This window comes from Excalfactoria chinensis, chromosome 9, assembly GCF_039878825.1.
Source record: "Excalfactoria chinensis isolate bCotChi1 chromosome 9, bCotChi1.hap2, whole genome shotgun sequence".
NCBI lineage: Eukaryota > Metazoa > Chordata > Aves > Galliformes > Phasianidae > Excalfactoria > Excalfactoria chinensis.
Window position 1 is genome coordinate 1,022,586 of NC_092833.1, and position 15,619 is coordinate 1,038,204.

Sequence of the window (15,619 nt, forward strand, 5' to 3'; positions counted from 1 at the left end):
CCTTTCTTTCCTTTAGTGAAAAAAGTAGTATTTTTTTCCTGGATATTCTGCATTTTTCATTACCTTTTATACCTCCACCCAACCACCACTTAAATATTTCCTATCTAAATTAAACATTCTTGTGCTTTTCAGCCCCTTTCCAGTAGAAGCTGGTAGGAGCGAGAGCATACCAGCCATTTTTTTTTTGGCCCTCTTAGGAGCAATGAGGTATTTAGAAGTGTTTAATTACCCCCTTGAAGTAGAGCAGATGTTGACCAACTATCCTGCGTAGTACAAGTTCAGCTAGAGCAGCAAAGCTGCCAGTTTTTTGTTGATGACAAAATGAAAACAGCAATTTGAGGTCACAAAGGCATTTTCTATTTTTAATATTCAAGTAAAAAAAAAAAAAAAAGCAACCAACAAAACAAGACAAAAAATCCAGCATGCAAATAAAAGGCAAAAAAAAAAAAAAAGTAAAACTAAGTCTATAATGTGAAAAGGGGAAAAATCCACTTAAAAGAGTAAGTATTTTTAATGAGGACAGGATTTACCTCTGCACAACTGAATTGGTCTCCTTTCAGAACAAATCCATAAAACAAGTGCTATGGTGGTTTGAATGGGAGTCAACGCTGACACCAGCAGAGGCAGTTATTTACCCAGGTAACAGCAAAGACCAGAGTCCTGCTGTGGGTTCTGTTGTGGCCAGGATCTCCTTGTTGGATAGAAGCTCTTCCCATCTCTCCATGCATTGGTCATGCTGCCCGTGTTACTCCCTCCTCCTCTTGCTGAGCTGCCTGAGATTCAGCCTCCTCTCTTCTTCTGGACCTATGCTGGAGATGACTCCATGCAATGATGGAGAGCTGATGGGCATGGACTGTGCTCTGTGCACTGGGAGTAATGGTGTTGAGCAGGACAGCCCATCTCTGCTGTGCCACAAGTCACAGGAGATGCTAGCTGGAGAGGGAGACCTACCAGAGGTCATACTCTGGTGTCAGCCCTATCTGTGATACCTCCAGAATGTGAACACCCTGAGGGAATATCAGTGTTTGGCCAAATCAAACCTGCCAGCAAATTCATGGCAACTTACTATTGTTACAAGCAGAACAAGAGCCCATTGCTGAAGTCTACCAAAAAGGGTCAAGGTTTCAGACACCTGTTTTTCCCTAACTTATCTCTCAGTGCCCTTTGCTCCGAAATGTTTTCCTAGAGCTCTGGTGTCTCTTCCTCTGACCCCTTCCAATAAACATCCTCTCTTGCAGGTTGGCTAGAAGAGGCGGTGTCTCTCTAAGGACTTAATCTTCACATCATTTGGAGAAGAATTAACACAAGAAAGTCCTGATGTTAGTGCAGATTTCCACATCTAATGCTCCCCGGGATTCCTGCTCAATTGTAACTCTAATTAATTCTAAATGAGAAATTCTTCTGGTTTTGTTAATGATGACATCTGCAGGAACTCTGGTCACACACAGAGGTTTTCAGCTACTGTATCAAATATCTAGCATAGGAATAACAATGGATTATGTCTATTCCCCAATGAGATCAGAAGAAATAAATACACTTTGGTATCACGGGTAATAGCAAATGTCTAAGTAACATAAATCAGATTAAATATCACAGCAGATCAGCAGTGTAGTACCACCAGCAAAATAAAGGTGAGTCTGACTAGAAACACTGCCAGGGAGGAAAATGCCATGGCTGCTGGTTCTGTATGTATTGGCCATAGCCAAAGGGACAGAGCTGAGCTTTCTTACAATATACAACAAAATAATAAGACTTCCATATTGTAATCTCTGCTTTTCATAATGTGTGTGATTCGGCTTCTTGATTTCTTAAGGCTTTTTTTGTATGCAATTTCATAATGTACTTTTCAGCCACAGACATCCAAGTGGCTGTGTTTGGACTACAAACTCTATCAGGGTCATCGCTAATGAGAATTTAAACCTATTAGAAGAACTAGTAGACAGCGCAAGGCAGAATCCTGGTCCTGACGGTCAGAGTTTATATGTAAAACATGAGGAAATGGTTGTATTCTGAGAACAGAAGAAGACACTGCTTTTGTTTCAGGCCTCCTCATGGTGGTTATGCCAGCAGGCAGAAGAATAAAAGAAACATGGTTAGGGTACCGCTTTCGAGGAGGGAAAAAACAATAGAAAACAAAATCCTATTTACAGACTGCCTTATTTGTGTATACTTTTTGTGGCTAAAATGAAAAACGTTCTATAAAATACAACAAATCTCAAGCCTAGGAAGTCTACTAGACATAGTCGTATTTTGAAGGGTACGAGCGTCCTGCATCCTCGCTCCGAGGAGCTTCTTCATACCCTGGACCCTTTCTAGTCTTCATTTCAGGTTCATACCCTGAACCAGCTTTATATGGTCCTGTTCTGTAGGAGATATTCCGTCCTGACGCGTTGTAGGACACCGCCTTGTAACTGAAAGACAGGAAAGATGGCATTAGCCCTGGAGGCCCTGTGACTACCCAGTGTTGCACCTTCTGTTCCCGTTTGCTGATGGATTTCAGGCAACTTCATGGTGTATCTTTGTGCCCAGAGCCAACCATCCATGGATGGTTGGACTGGATGATCTTGTAAGGTCCTTTCCAATCTTGCAAGTCTATGATTCTATGACATGCTGTAAAGCTCTTTCATGTGCTCTCATAAATTTATACTTTCTTGAGGAAATCCTCATCTGAGTGAATGACTTCCTTGCAATAACCAACTGTGTAGGTGTCCAAAGCCCTATATGAAGTAAATCATGGCTCAGCTGATGTAATCTTCACTTGATGGTGATCTGTTACACCATCTGCAATCAAAGCTGCAGTTAGTAGGGACAACTTGGCCAGTACATTACAAGCATTAGAATAGTTTATTGGATGTTAAGGGCAATCTCTCCTAGTCTCTATTTGTTTTCAAGTCACGCAGTTGAGGAAGAAGAATGACTAATTGTGACCCATTACACAAGGCATGCAGGTGTATCATCACAGTAACATTTGCAATGAGGGCATTATGCCTATATCTGTCTTTTGATGTGATAGGCACCTGCTGTCCTGGCATCCAAGGCTTCACATAGTACCTTCCTGTATCCACCACAGCCAGACTTACCGGGATTCTTCTGGAACCATTCCTTTGCAAGCAAGACACATCATGATTCCTCCTACGAAGGCCAGGCCACCCGCCACCCAGCCAACAAAGAGGGCTGAGCCAAAGGTGTACCTACAAAAAACAGCAACATGCCTGATTAGTGCTTTGACAGTAGTCCAGGCTATTTCTTCTGAAACACACTATTCTCTCTCCCCTTCTGGCCCTGCTGAAGACCCCATGAACTCAGCTCCACCTGTAGAATGGTCCTTCATGGGATCCCCAATTCCTTCTGGAGCTGCATAAACACAGACATCCCAGTCAATTTTCTTGGACAAATTATTATGTGGAGCTCAAAGGCTCATTGAATCTTCCATGTCCTAGGACCAGACCAATAAACACCCAGTGTTTGTTTTTCCTTTGTCTCATCCTGATCACCTACCTATTCTGGACATTCTGCATTCCCTGGTACATGTTGGTTGTGGACATCCAGAAGTTTGTGACCAGCATGTTGGCAAACACAGACACTCCAGTGATGGCACACAGACCTGGGATTGGACAGAAAGGTGTTCTGAGACCCATGTAGAACAAGCCTTGGTTCTTTGAGACCCACAGCATGTTTTCATTACTGCATCAATTTCAATTCATTCACATTCCAGAAATAAGAATAAAGCTTTACACAACAAAATTCCAACTCATACCAGCAGAAAAGCCTGTAATCACAGGGGCAGGATGCCTTGCTCCGTCCTCAATTTCAGACACTATTCTTCATGTAAGGAAGATGGAACTTACTTACCAGCAATAATAAACATGATGCCTGAGGTCAGAGTCATATTGGCTTTTGCAGAATCCTCCATGGTGCCAATTCGGATGCACTTCATAGCAAAAATGCACACAAAGAGGCCAAGGATGCCCAGGACGATACCCACAATCATAAGGGCCCTCACAGCCTGAAACATTGCTGCAAAACAAATCAACCAGAGACACAATGAACAAGTGAAGTGAGACTCATTGGAGACTGGGAAGCTTTAAAAGACTGTTTTTAAATAAAAATAAAAATGGTAAAGGAAAAAAAAAATAAAATTAATATACCTTGACTTGTCGAAAGCAAAGACCATACCATGAAAAACAGGCCTAAGTTATCTTAAGATCATAGAATCATTAGAGTTGGAAGGAACCCTTAAGAGCCGTCTGGTCCAACTCCCCTGCAATGAACAGGGACACCTACAGCTCCATCAGGTGCTCAGAGCCCCAAAAGCCTGAACTTGGGCATCCACCACTAATCTGGACAATCTGTGCCAACGCTTCACTGCCCTTACTGTAAAAATCTTCATGTCCAACCTAAACCTCCCCTCTTTTAGTTTGAAACCATTCCCTCTGTCCCATCACAACAGAACCCTGCTAACGAGATGCCGATATTCCTATTAATTCTCAGTGTGAGAATGGATATTTAACGTTGCAGGATTATAACAGGTCCTTTATTTCAACACTGAAGGAGCCTCAAACCATATTGCTGGGAATGTCACAAGTTTCTGCCTGCATTTCAAAGTGGAACAGAAACCTTATTGTTTTAATACATAAGGATTTGTTTGTTTTACCTATCCCTGTATTTAAATGCATCTCTGCTACACCTCTAACATATATCACAGTATTGCTGTGTTGTTGCTCGGTTGACCCGTTTTAAAAAGCAGGAATTGTTTTGTAACTGAACTGACTGAGAAAGCACGTTTTCCCCAGGCAGCAATGAGCTCAGGCAGCTCCACCCAGCTAGCCACAGTATTCCCAATCACCCTGTGAAGTAGAGTTCTGAGTTTTCCTCCTTGGCAGTAAAATAGATGGCACAAGAGGCAATAAATAAATAAATAAACGAAAAATAACCCTGAAAAACACTACATGGAGATCACAAGAGAGCTGCAATGATTTGGCAGTGACCAAAGCATCCAAATGGCGTTACTTGGTAACTGTGATGCTGATGTGTCGTGCTTACAAGCACTGCTGACCACCAGACCAAGGGCCACATCCCCTGGCCTCCTCCTGGCTCAAGTAGAAAAGAAAAGAGAAAAACAAAGGGAAACATGAACGTTTTAAAATGAAGAGGTGAAGGAAAAAGAACAGGCAGGACAGGTGGCACATACCTCACCTTGCCTGTAATTCAGCACTCCCCAGCCTGGCAGAGACAGAAAGGCGGCAGTGCAGGCAGAGCACTGGGAAGAGTGCTGTCGAAACTAATTCAAGGGCTGTTGTGACTTGGGCAGAATACTTTGCAGCCTCTTTTTTTTCTTCCAACAAGCTCTCATGGCCCCAGGTTCAGCTTTGTTAGTCCCTGCACATGCACATACCCACTCCCACTCAGGAAAGATGATGAAAGCTTATGAGTGATGGAGAGGGGCAGGCAACACAACCCCAGCACGTGTGATAACACTGCCTATCACCCCAGGTGTACCATTTTAGGTTCCCCAGCTGCAATAGGATGAGCTGGTGCAGGAGAGCAGGGAGCAGACCTATTGGCCTTAGAAAAGGATGGAGAAGGGAAATGTATGGCGCAGCAGGTGCTGCAGTACCTCCATGCTAGTGCCAAAATGAATGGAGAGCCAGACACTAACTGGAACTACATTACTTTTTCCCATCTAGCAGTCCCACTGGGGCTGCTGCTCTTATGACTCAATTTGCCCTTATCAGCTGATAACGAGTGCTAACGAGCCTGGGGTTTTCAATCTCCCATTCATCAGCCCCCAGGTGCGAGCTCACTAGTTATTATTCATTGGAGAACAAGAAGCTGGCGGATATGCCTTATCAGCCCTCAAAAGGTGTTCGTGCAGCACCTGATGCAGAACAGAAAGCTGTAAAGAGAAGAAAATCACAATACTCATTTGTCTTTACAGTCACTTAAAGTTCTTTCCAATTGCTTTGGTTTCAGGTCGGGCAGTAGAGGCTGATAAGGCAGAGTAGATGCAATGGATCCTGATGGAAGGTCCTTGTAGCCCTCAGGATCTGTCCCTAAGACAGTCTTATGTTCCTGGGCTGTTCCTAACAGAACGTATGGTCTCTATCTACCATCACTACAGCAGTCTGAACCCTTAAAGAAGAGGTGATCTTAAGCCAGGATCTCACAGATACAGTGGGCTCCCAGTAGAGATGTTTCCAGTGCCTTGAGAGCACCTGGAAGGACAGAATGGGCAGGTCAAGAACCACCTGCAGAGACAGGACTTCTTCTAGAGCACCAGTGACCAGGTGTGATGGACTGCAATTGAAAATGGGCAACCTGCAGCTGTGAAAAGCAAATAGGGTGGGACACAGCAGGGGCACAGCACAGTGCAAAGTAATTGGCAGTGTCTCCTCAATGTAAGATGTCAGTGCCACAAGGCTGATGTGTACATCCTCTCTGTTGAAGGAATGCGAAGGAAAAGAGGCCAGCCCTACTGTGACATTAAAACCCCTTCACCTGGATCATGGGACTAAAGTGAGGGCCTTTCATAATGAGTGTACAATAATTTCAAGTGGATTCTGGCAGCCATCAGAAGTCCTCCAAGCAGAGCTGCTTTCAAAGGGCAGTGACCTCCGATAGAAGGAAGGAGTGGAAGGGTTCAGGCAAACAAAATAAGAGACTAAGGGAAAAAAATGCACCAGGAGAATGAGTTAATATACTGCCCCATAGTTAGTCAAGCATGGAAATGACCTGCACTTCTTTACATACATATTTTGCATGAGATACAACTGTGTGTGATACCTGGACAAATATGGTTGCACATTTTTGCACACTCAATTTTCACACAAAGAGGAAGTGTGCATAGAAAACAGTACCAACTCAAGACTGAAGTAAACGTGCAATTTGGAATACATGTTTTTCACTTCTAAGGGGAAATGGAGAGCTGTCTTTTCTCCCAAGGTTGCTGTGAGTAGGAGAGTTGAAAAGCACCTTAAGGTCAATTAAATTAACATCACCAATCACTAATGCAGAATACAAAGGCAGAAAAGTAAGTTTATGATTGGTTATAATCAATGAAATATTGAAACACAGGGGAAAAAAATGAGACTTTTAAGTTAAATAAATTAAACATGAGCCTTTCTTTATTTATGTTTTAAGGTTCTCATCAACTAAATAGACCCAGAAAGATAATAAGAGATAGCTCTATGGTACAATAGAAAATGCCTGTGACCATCATGCACATTTCCTTATTGCAATGGAAAGGAAAGGAAAGGAAAGGAAAGGAAAGGAAAGGAAAGGAAAGGAAAGGAAAGGAAAGGAAAGGGGAAAGGGAGGGAAGGAGAAAAAAGCCTAGAATATGGACAGCTGTCTCCAGTGCCCTGTCTTCAACAAAGCGTTTGAGCAGGGCAGCCATGGGGATAATGGGCTCAGATCCTGCATTGTTTTCTTCTACACCACTCAGTAGGTGCAAAGGGCCTACATATAATGGTGCTTGTCTGCACTGAGTGAAAACCATTCTCAGATCTGCTTTCATTGCTCACTGACCGAGTACAGGTGCAGTAGGTCATGGGGAGGCATGGCAAGCCAAGCTGGCTGCTGCCATGGCACACAACCAGCTCAGGATACCCTCATAGGCAGTGGGAAGGGAAAACAGCTCTTTTTTTACATGACACTGAGGAAATAGCATGCAACATAGAAAGCAGTAACCTTCTACAACCTACTACTGCAACCACTATAAAACTCAGTGTAAAATCTCAACACACCTCCCTGCTCCTTGCTTTTCCTACTCTGCCCAGAGGCAGATTTCTTCTGTGATTTTGTTACAAAAAAAATATTTCAGTTAGTTTTCAGTATTCCGATAACAACACAAGAACTGCACACAGCTGCTTTCCTTCTGCTTCAATTCAAAGGGATAGAATATCCACAGGCCTAAGTATCTTCACATCAGTAACAGAGCAGAACCCCATGGCACTCATCCACCTACATACGCTCCAAGCTGTAATCTGCACCGAGCAAAGCTATTATTTCAGTAGCAAATACTCACACGTTTTTATACTCAAACACTGAATAGCCCAGAAATTTTACTCCTTGCAAAGTGCTTTAAGATAGCTGTTCCTGGCTTTGGGTGCAGAACGACTCCTGGGTTCAACCTGATGCATTTTTGCCCTACCTGGCAGCCCAAGAATGGTGAAATACGGCCGGCATTCTGTAAAGCCAGAGCTCTGCCGCACGCAGCTCCTCCACAGTCCCTGATACTGGAAGACGGCCGTCACCGGGTTGTCGTACAAGTCCTGCGTGCTCCACATATCCATGGCAGTGGACATGATGCACCCCACAACACCCAGTGACGAGACAAGGAACCCCATCACTTGGCAGAGGGTCGTGGACATGGCGTCTCCCCCGGTGAGAGGAGTGAGACAGCCCCAGCAAAGCCAAAGACCTAATAGAAGCACCGAAGTCTTCCTGCCCACACCGCCAGAAGTGCAGCAGCCCTTATCAGATGCTTTCCATTGAGCGGTGTGTTTGCTCAAAGTGTTTTTGCAAGATAGACCAGTTTCACTCTCACCGAGTCGGTTTGTGCTGGCAGGGCCTGAGATAGGAGCCTTTGTCCTTTAGAAGTGCTTGTCCTTCCCTGGCTAAGTGGCCACATTTGGTCAAGTGCTGGGAAAACCACTTGGAGCATGAGCTGTATCCCACCACAGCCCTCCACTGCCACTCGGGCTCCTGCTGCATGCCTGGAGTAGTGTGAGCACACTGAGAGGGACAGAGGGAATGGGAGTACTGCTGGGAGAGCTCAGTACCTATAGCCCTGGCTGCCTCCTTCTTGGCTCTCTGCTTTGGCAATGAAGTGGTAAATTTGCTGTTGGTCTGAGATAGGAACTGCTCTACGGCTTGCCATTCACACACAGTGGTAGATAGGGACACTGGCAGTGAGTTCAGTCAGAGGACTTGGGTTTACCAGCTTGAACCAGGGGACAGAGACATCATCACTCATTGCAGCCTCCACAAGCATCGCTGAGGTCACCTCAAATGGCACCCCATGACACGCAGGCAAGAACCCCAAGAGACCCAGCAAAACTCCCATTCGTCTCCTCTCATCCACGTCCTCAACACCTATCACTCACCCTGATAAAACCCATACAAGGAAGAGAAGAAGGAAGAACAAAGGGAAAGTGTGTTCTTATAGGTGCTTGCCTGCATTAGCTGGAGCAGCAGTCCTGGAAAATGGGGCAGGGGATAGGAGAATTAGGAAATGATTATCTTTCCATCCACTGTAATGGAGATGTATTACTCCACTATCAGTGGAATGCAGCGAGGTACAAAGATGCCATTTCTTCCAGAAATTTTATTTGAATTTAGTCATTTCTACTGAATCTGGCACATTTATAACAGGGGAAGAGCTACCTCCATCACACCTAAAGGTCAGAAGTTACCAGCAAAAATGATAGCATGAACAAAAAAACATAGAAGTGAGCACTCAAGAATCAGGGATGGTAGGAGCTGCTCTTACTCAACAAATGAGTAGGTACACTCAAAAGCACACCTTGTATGGATTAACTCATTACGAATAATCCGGGCTGGGAGCAGCTGGAAGCCAGAAGGACGATGAGGGCTAAAACAAGCAGTGCAGCCAACTCTCCATCCCAGCTTGTAGCAGGTGGGGACAGGAAGATACCCTTTCATCCTGCTGTCCCTATACCTGAGCATCAACCTAAAAAGGGGCTGTGAACCCAATCCCTCTGCTCCCAAGCAGGTCTGAAGGGTTTCTCTTCTCCTTCACAACCCAGAACATGCCTTAATCTTTCCACCTCATTGCTCTTCTTCCATGCTTCAAACCATATCCCAAGGACTAACATGCCTCTTGGGTGTAACTCCTGCCCTCAAGATTGTTGCCGTCCTACAGCATTTGTATACAACAGCTTTTAGGGCTGCAGAAAAAAAGAAAAGGCCCAAATGGTTTGTAACAGCTAAAGATAACCTTTGGATGGGGTGGAAAAAAAAAAAAAAAGTGGGGGAAATGCAAAGGACCAATAATATTCTCCAGATATTTTTCCCAAGGAAAGCTCCAGTCCCTTGGTGGAGCGGCCTTCCTGCACACCATACTCCTATGTTTGCTTTGCTGGGAGGGGAGCAACCACTCCTTCCTCTGATCCTTTCTGCTGGTTTCAGCTGTGTGCATCTGGAGTGGAAATCTGAGCCAACAAGAAAATTCTCTCCTTCTCTCCACCAACATCCCCAAGCCCCATCTCCCACTCCATACAATCCATCACATCATCCTTATTTGTGCCCTGACCTCATGGTCTGCTACCAGGCAGTGCTGGCTCACTAACCTTTCTTTAGGGATGCAGTTTTCTCCAGCAGATGGAAGAGTGCTATTTCTCATCAACATCACTCAGGGGCTTCAAAACTGTATTGGAACAGACAAGCACTACAGAACTATCCCCAATAGTTTCCAGTTGTGTAAAAACACCTGGATGAACCCATCTGCCTCTGATTTTGAGGGCCCAAATTGAATCATGGCTCTGAAGAGTTCTAACCAGAGCAGGATTATGCATTTTTTCTCAGCTTCTTGCATGTTCGCAGAAAACAGAGCTGAGCAAGTGTCTTCAGTAACAAGGGTCGTGCTGCAGCCTTGAGCTGAGTAGCAAATGAATGCCCAGTCATGCTCAACACTCCAGACACTGCTGTGTTGGAAGGATTTGTGCTTTTTGGAGAGGTTTCTATTTGCTCATTGCTAAGAGTATTGCCTAAGTTGTTATCCAGCCAGCGCAGTTAGCGGCTCGCCATTTCTCATGCTCTGATTAGCACTGTGCTCCTTAACACTGAAGACACAACAATCTGACAAATAACTTCCTCAGTGGCTGTTCATAGAATATTCTAGACCAAAAACAAAAGCTACAGACTTGTTTTCCTGTCTCTTTTTCTCCAAATGCAACATGCTTGTTTCTGAGCCACTGATGACAAGGAAAAATTCCCTTTGCAAGAAACTCATGGTGCCATTTTCCCAGCACCCGGTCCAATGACAGGTGAGAAGAGGAACAAACTGCTCAGAAAAGTTATGGTTGCCCCATCCCCAGAGGTGCTCACCAGGCATCCTGACCTGGTAAGAGGCAACCAGCCCACGGCAGGGGTTGGAACCTGATGGGCTTTAAGTTTCCTTCAAACCTAAGCCATTCTGTGATTCTATAACCTGGTGGTTTTATCTGAACTGTTGGCTCAGTGCACAGCCTGAGGAATGGTTAGGTGGCAGGAAGCTGTAAAGCATCTCAGCATCTTTACCACAACCTGAAACACACCTCCAGCCATCCTTGATAGATGTCTATGGTGAGTGGTTGAAAGGTGAAAGACTCGGAGCATGGACCTGCTAGAATCATGGAAGCACAGAATATCCTAATTTGGAAGGGACTCACAAGGATCATGGGGTCCAACTCCTGACTCCACAGAGCACTGTCCAAAATTGAGGCCATATTTCTAAGAGTATTTATGAGCTATTTTTCAGTTTCCAGTAAGTTGGCTTAATGCTTGGGTCAGAGGGCTGGCCGTGCCATGTGGTGATGATGAGGGAGGGACATGATGGAGAGACTTCTCTTGCAAGGACCGAGATTCCCATCAAGAAATAGAGAATGTGGTTTTTTCCCCACTTAGAACATGGGGACTTTCACAGAGGGATACCAAACTAGGAAAAGGAAGGCGACTTTTTGACCACTCCCCCCTTCAGCTCATTCTTGCTTTATCTACCCAGGCGTCAGCCCTGGATTATCTCAAAAGTGTTCACTGGGCCCATTGCGACTCCTGAATGTTATCACTGCCTCTCCCCTAAAAATCACCTACAGCTCATGTTTACTTTAAAATTTGCAAATATAGCTCACACCCTGCCGGTCAGTTCCAGCTTGTTCAGAAAGAAACAAAGCCAACCCACCCTTTTCTTTTAGCCCTGCCATTTTTTCTGATGACCACAGTCTTCAAAGGTACGTGGCCCACCTGTCTATGGTAGAAGGGCTGACTGGCCTTCCTAAACGCTGTATGTGAAGCTGGTTATGATGGCTGCTGGCAGATATTGAAATAAGTGGAGATGAACCAACTGGACTAAAGGGTATAAATTGGCAAGCAGAGCTTTGGAGGGACTCTGCCATGGCCATTGCCAGTGGAGGACTGTGACACAGCAATTAGCAGTCCTTATTTAAAGCAATGTCCACCAGAAAGCAATTCCAGGTAGAGGAGCTGCTGTTTCCTTGGTCAGTGGGCTGCCCAATCTCCCCAGAAAAATAGAGCAAGGCTTTCGCAAGGGCGATGCCACAAAATGTGTGTTGGTTGTGCATATAAAAAAGAAAACCTTATCAGAATGTTGTTAATAGGAAACAAATCCAAGACACAAAAAGCCTACTGATAGAATAGAGGTTATAACGAGTCCAAATAAACTTCGAAAGGATGCAGAAATCCAGACATGAAAACATGCATAGTCACAAAAAGTTACCAGCTGGAGAAATTTAATGGGGTGCTCTCAGACTCTAAGTTTGCTTTTGGGAAACCTGAATATTTGTTCCAGTGTCAAGAACTATCCCAGCCATCCCGGGAGGTCAGAAGGGGCTTTGCCTCAAGAACAAACCACCCTTTTCAGAGATGGCCAAACAGCTCTAGCTGAACAGGTCTAGAAAAAAGAGACTGGGAAAGACAAGAGGAAGATCACTGACCAGATCAATGTTGGTTGATAAACTTGTTAGCAACTGAAAAACTCTTCTTTAAGCAGAAAGTGTGACTTCTGCAATAGGTGAAATAATCAGCTTCATGAGCGCTCAGCTACTACTATTTTCCTATTACTTTATGTTCAAATTCAGATCATGTCCTCCAGACAATCACAGTAAGGACTGCCCACATACCAAAGCAAGCAGCAAAAATAATAAGAGAAAGCAAAATCAGAACAAACAGGCTTAGATCTCAAACGACATATTTCACCAGAGACTGACTGCTAATAGCCAAGCAGCAAAGGTGAAGAGACATAAAGTACTCGCGTTATTTCTCATTTTCATCTATTATCTTGATTTTTCCTCAATCTATTTGAAATTAAAATTCCCAGCTAAACTGAAGATAGATGACGGGCAAGGCAAGTTTAATCTTTGCTATGGGAGGGAGGGATTGAAAAAAAGAAGTCTTTGGAAATCAAAACTTCATCGACATACTCAGGTCACCTCATTGCTTTGCTGGAGTCCTATTATTTTTATTCACTCCAGCACTATTGTTCCTAATATAAATTGCCATTGTCAGAATAATAAATAGGGGTTTATAATGGAAATGCTGACAAACCATTAACTACGGTGAGGTTAGCAAGGGCCATTTAATGGAGATCGAGGTACAGCACGGTTAAAATAAGCACCTTGATGATCCTCTTCAATAATTTCTTAGCAAATTTTATCTTTAGTGTCATTTTTTGCTGCCCTCTGGCTTAGATACAGCTGCCCTTTGCTGGTGGTGAGAGGGACGAGATGCCCATAGGATCAGACGAACACAGGGGATGGAGCCCAGCGATGTGAAGCTTATTTTTGCACCAGCTTCTCCAGAGACTGGTGGTGTCAGGTGATATATAACAGGAAGGGAAAGGGGGGGGAGAGAACGGAGTGGCTTCAGAAAAAAAGAGCTAGCCTTGCTCATTAAGAAGGAAGAAAAAAACCCACCTAACTTTGTAGGGCAGCGCTGCAGAAACTGGTTCACTGGGACAAAAGCTTAAATGTTTACACAGCTACACACCAGGAGGGGTAAGCAAGAATCCCCCAGCAGCACTGAGGGTTTGTACTGCAACTTCAGGATCTCACCCACCATTATACTTGAAAGTTGTGCTTTATTCACCAGGCTTTTAAAATTCCTTCTCATTAGTGACTACAATAAACCCAGCAAATTTCATGTGGTGATTCACCCAGTAGCTCTGTGGACCCTATAGACAAACAGTTCAATGAGAATCCCAACATTTAGGAAAGGATTTGGGAGCAGGCAGAGCCCTTGGCTCCTTAAGGTGCTGAGCATCCATGCAGGTGATAACAGGCAGGAATTGGCTAGGAACAAGAATCCAGAGAAGGATTATGTGATAATAATCCCATATATGAAGCACACCTCATGCTGGTATCTCGAAACTAAACCACACTGGGTTATACTGGTTAAATTTGCACAGATAGAATGCCTGTGAACAAAGCCATTTTTGCACATAGTGCTTGTTCCTATTTTGGAAATAAATACTATTTTGCAGATCTTCTGCAGTATCTGCTGATATAATTGGCTTCCTCCCTTCATTCTTATTATGTCAAAACACAGATAGCAGGTGGGTAGAACAACCCAAGTGCCCCTTTCCTTGATACATTAAGGTGAGAAGGAAATACTGACAATACCATAACCTAATTGCTCTTGGCCCTGGAATCTCTGGGCACAACTGGGATGAGAGTCGTACCCATGGGAGGAAAAACTGTAACCAAAGAAGAATTAGTGAGAAATCCATCCTGGTGTTGTTAGCCCATACAGAGCGAGTTAAATTGTGATACAGCTCTTTGAAAAGGGCATTCTCTAACCCCAAGAACATTTGTGTTTCTGGTGGGAAGCCATGTGCACTGTACAACTGGATGCGAGTGCTATCCAAGTCAGCCCCGGTGCACTGCCTCAACACCTAAAGTGCAGTGTGCTGTAACAAGCCTTCCTGAAACCCAGCCTGGCCATGGGTGTTGAGGTGCCTCCAAGGGACCTGTCTTCCAAACAGAGCCATTGACCCAAGTCCCTTTAGGCTAAAACCTGGGATCCCCTCTGTACTCTGATTATCACCCATCACCATCACTCATCCACAGCACCAGGCAACCACGATATGAGGCAGATGCTCTCTGAACAAACAAGTCCTACCTGGCAGCCCCAGGATGGTGAAGTAACCACGGCACTCGGTGAATCCGGAGCTCTCACGGACACATGTGCGCCACAGGCCCTGGTAGTTGAACACCGCTGTCACCGGGTTGTTGTACAGGTCCTGAGTACTCCACTGATCCATGCATGTTGATGCAATGATTCCTCCTATTCCTAAGGCTGATACCACGAAGCCCATGGACTGGCATATGGTGACGGACATGGTGCCGGTTGCTCACTAGGCAGGTCCTCAGTGCGCGCAAGCCTCCACAAGCTAGCTCTGGGGCAGGCAGCCAGGGCAGAAAGGACTTTTAGCTGGAGGCACAGCCTACGTCATGGACGGGAGTCGGGAGAGGCCTGGCCTGTGCCATACAAACCTACCCTTTCCCTTTATCTGTTTCGGTGAGATAACTTCCCTCACCCGGTACCAAGGGCTGCTGGTTGCACACGGTGTGAAAGCCTCGCTCTCTGTTTACCTTCTCCATCGAAGCAGAGATGCAGACAGCATGGGCAGATGAGGACCAGCAGGTCCCTTTGAAACAGCCAAGGGAGCCTTCAGCAGAAACGCCAGCATGCCCCCAAAGGCCAAGCACAGAGATGCTTTAGTTAGATGCCAAAGATATGAATTACAGAGAGTCCAATCCTTTTCTGGCAGGGATGAAGCTTTCAAACCAAGTGGGGAGGCATTTATTAGCATGCCTTCACCTGGGGGATGTTTGTAAATATACATAGGACAAAGCTCACAACTGAGCTCCATGCAGCTGTG

General features: G+C 44.9%; 1 protein-coding gene across 2 annotated transcripts; it reads right to left on the reverse strand.

Annotated features, from left to right (window-relative positions):
- Positions 1-1,553: 1,553 nt before the first annotated feature.
- On the reverse strand, positions 1,554-15,384 carry CLDN18 (claudin 18). Of its 2 annotated transcripts, XM_072344645.1 has the most exons (6): positions 15,235-15,384; positions 14,857-15,133; positions 3,853-4,017; positions 3,499-3,604; positions 3,081-3,191; positions 1,554-2,411 (listed from the first exon to the last, which is right to left on the reverse strand). In XM_072344645.1, exons 2-6 carry the CDS (start codon positions 15,074-15,076, stop codon positions 2,234-2,236), a joined length of 780 nt encoding a protein of 259 aa, XP_072200746.1. In that variant the 5' UTR covers positions 15,077-15,133; positions 15,235-15,384; the 3' UTR covers positions 1,554-2,233. The 2 variants fall into 2 exon arrangements, with proteins under 2 accessions (XP_072200746.1, XP_072200745.1); XM_072344644.1 differs by lacking the exons at positions 14,857-15,133; positions 15,235-15,384 and adding an exon at positions 8,153-8,372.
- Between the last annotated feature and the right edge of the window lie 235 nt (positions 15,385-15,619).

What these genes read in the sequence shown, in the direction of transcription:
- CLDN18 (XM_072344645.1), bottom strand. Translation starts at nt 15,076, where the DNA reads ATGTCCGTCACCATATGCCAGTCCATGGGCTTCGTGGTATCAGCCTTA. An exon ending in CACCATCCTGGGGCTGCCAG is followed by an intron (nt 4,018 to 14,856) that starts GTAGGACTTGTT and finishes TTTGTTTTGCAG; the next exon opens with CAATGTTTCAGGCTGTGAGG. An exon ending in CATCATGTTTATTATTGCTG is followed by an intron (nt 3,605 to 3,852) that starts GTAAGTAAGTTC and finishes GTCCAATCCCAG; the next exon opens with GTCTGTGTGCCATCACTGGA.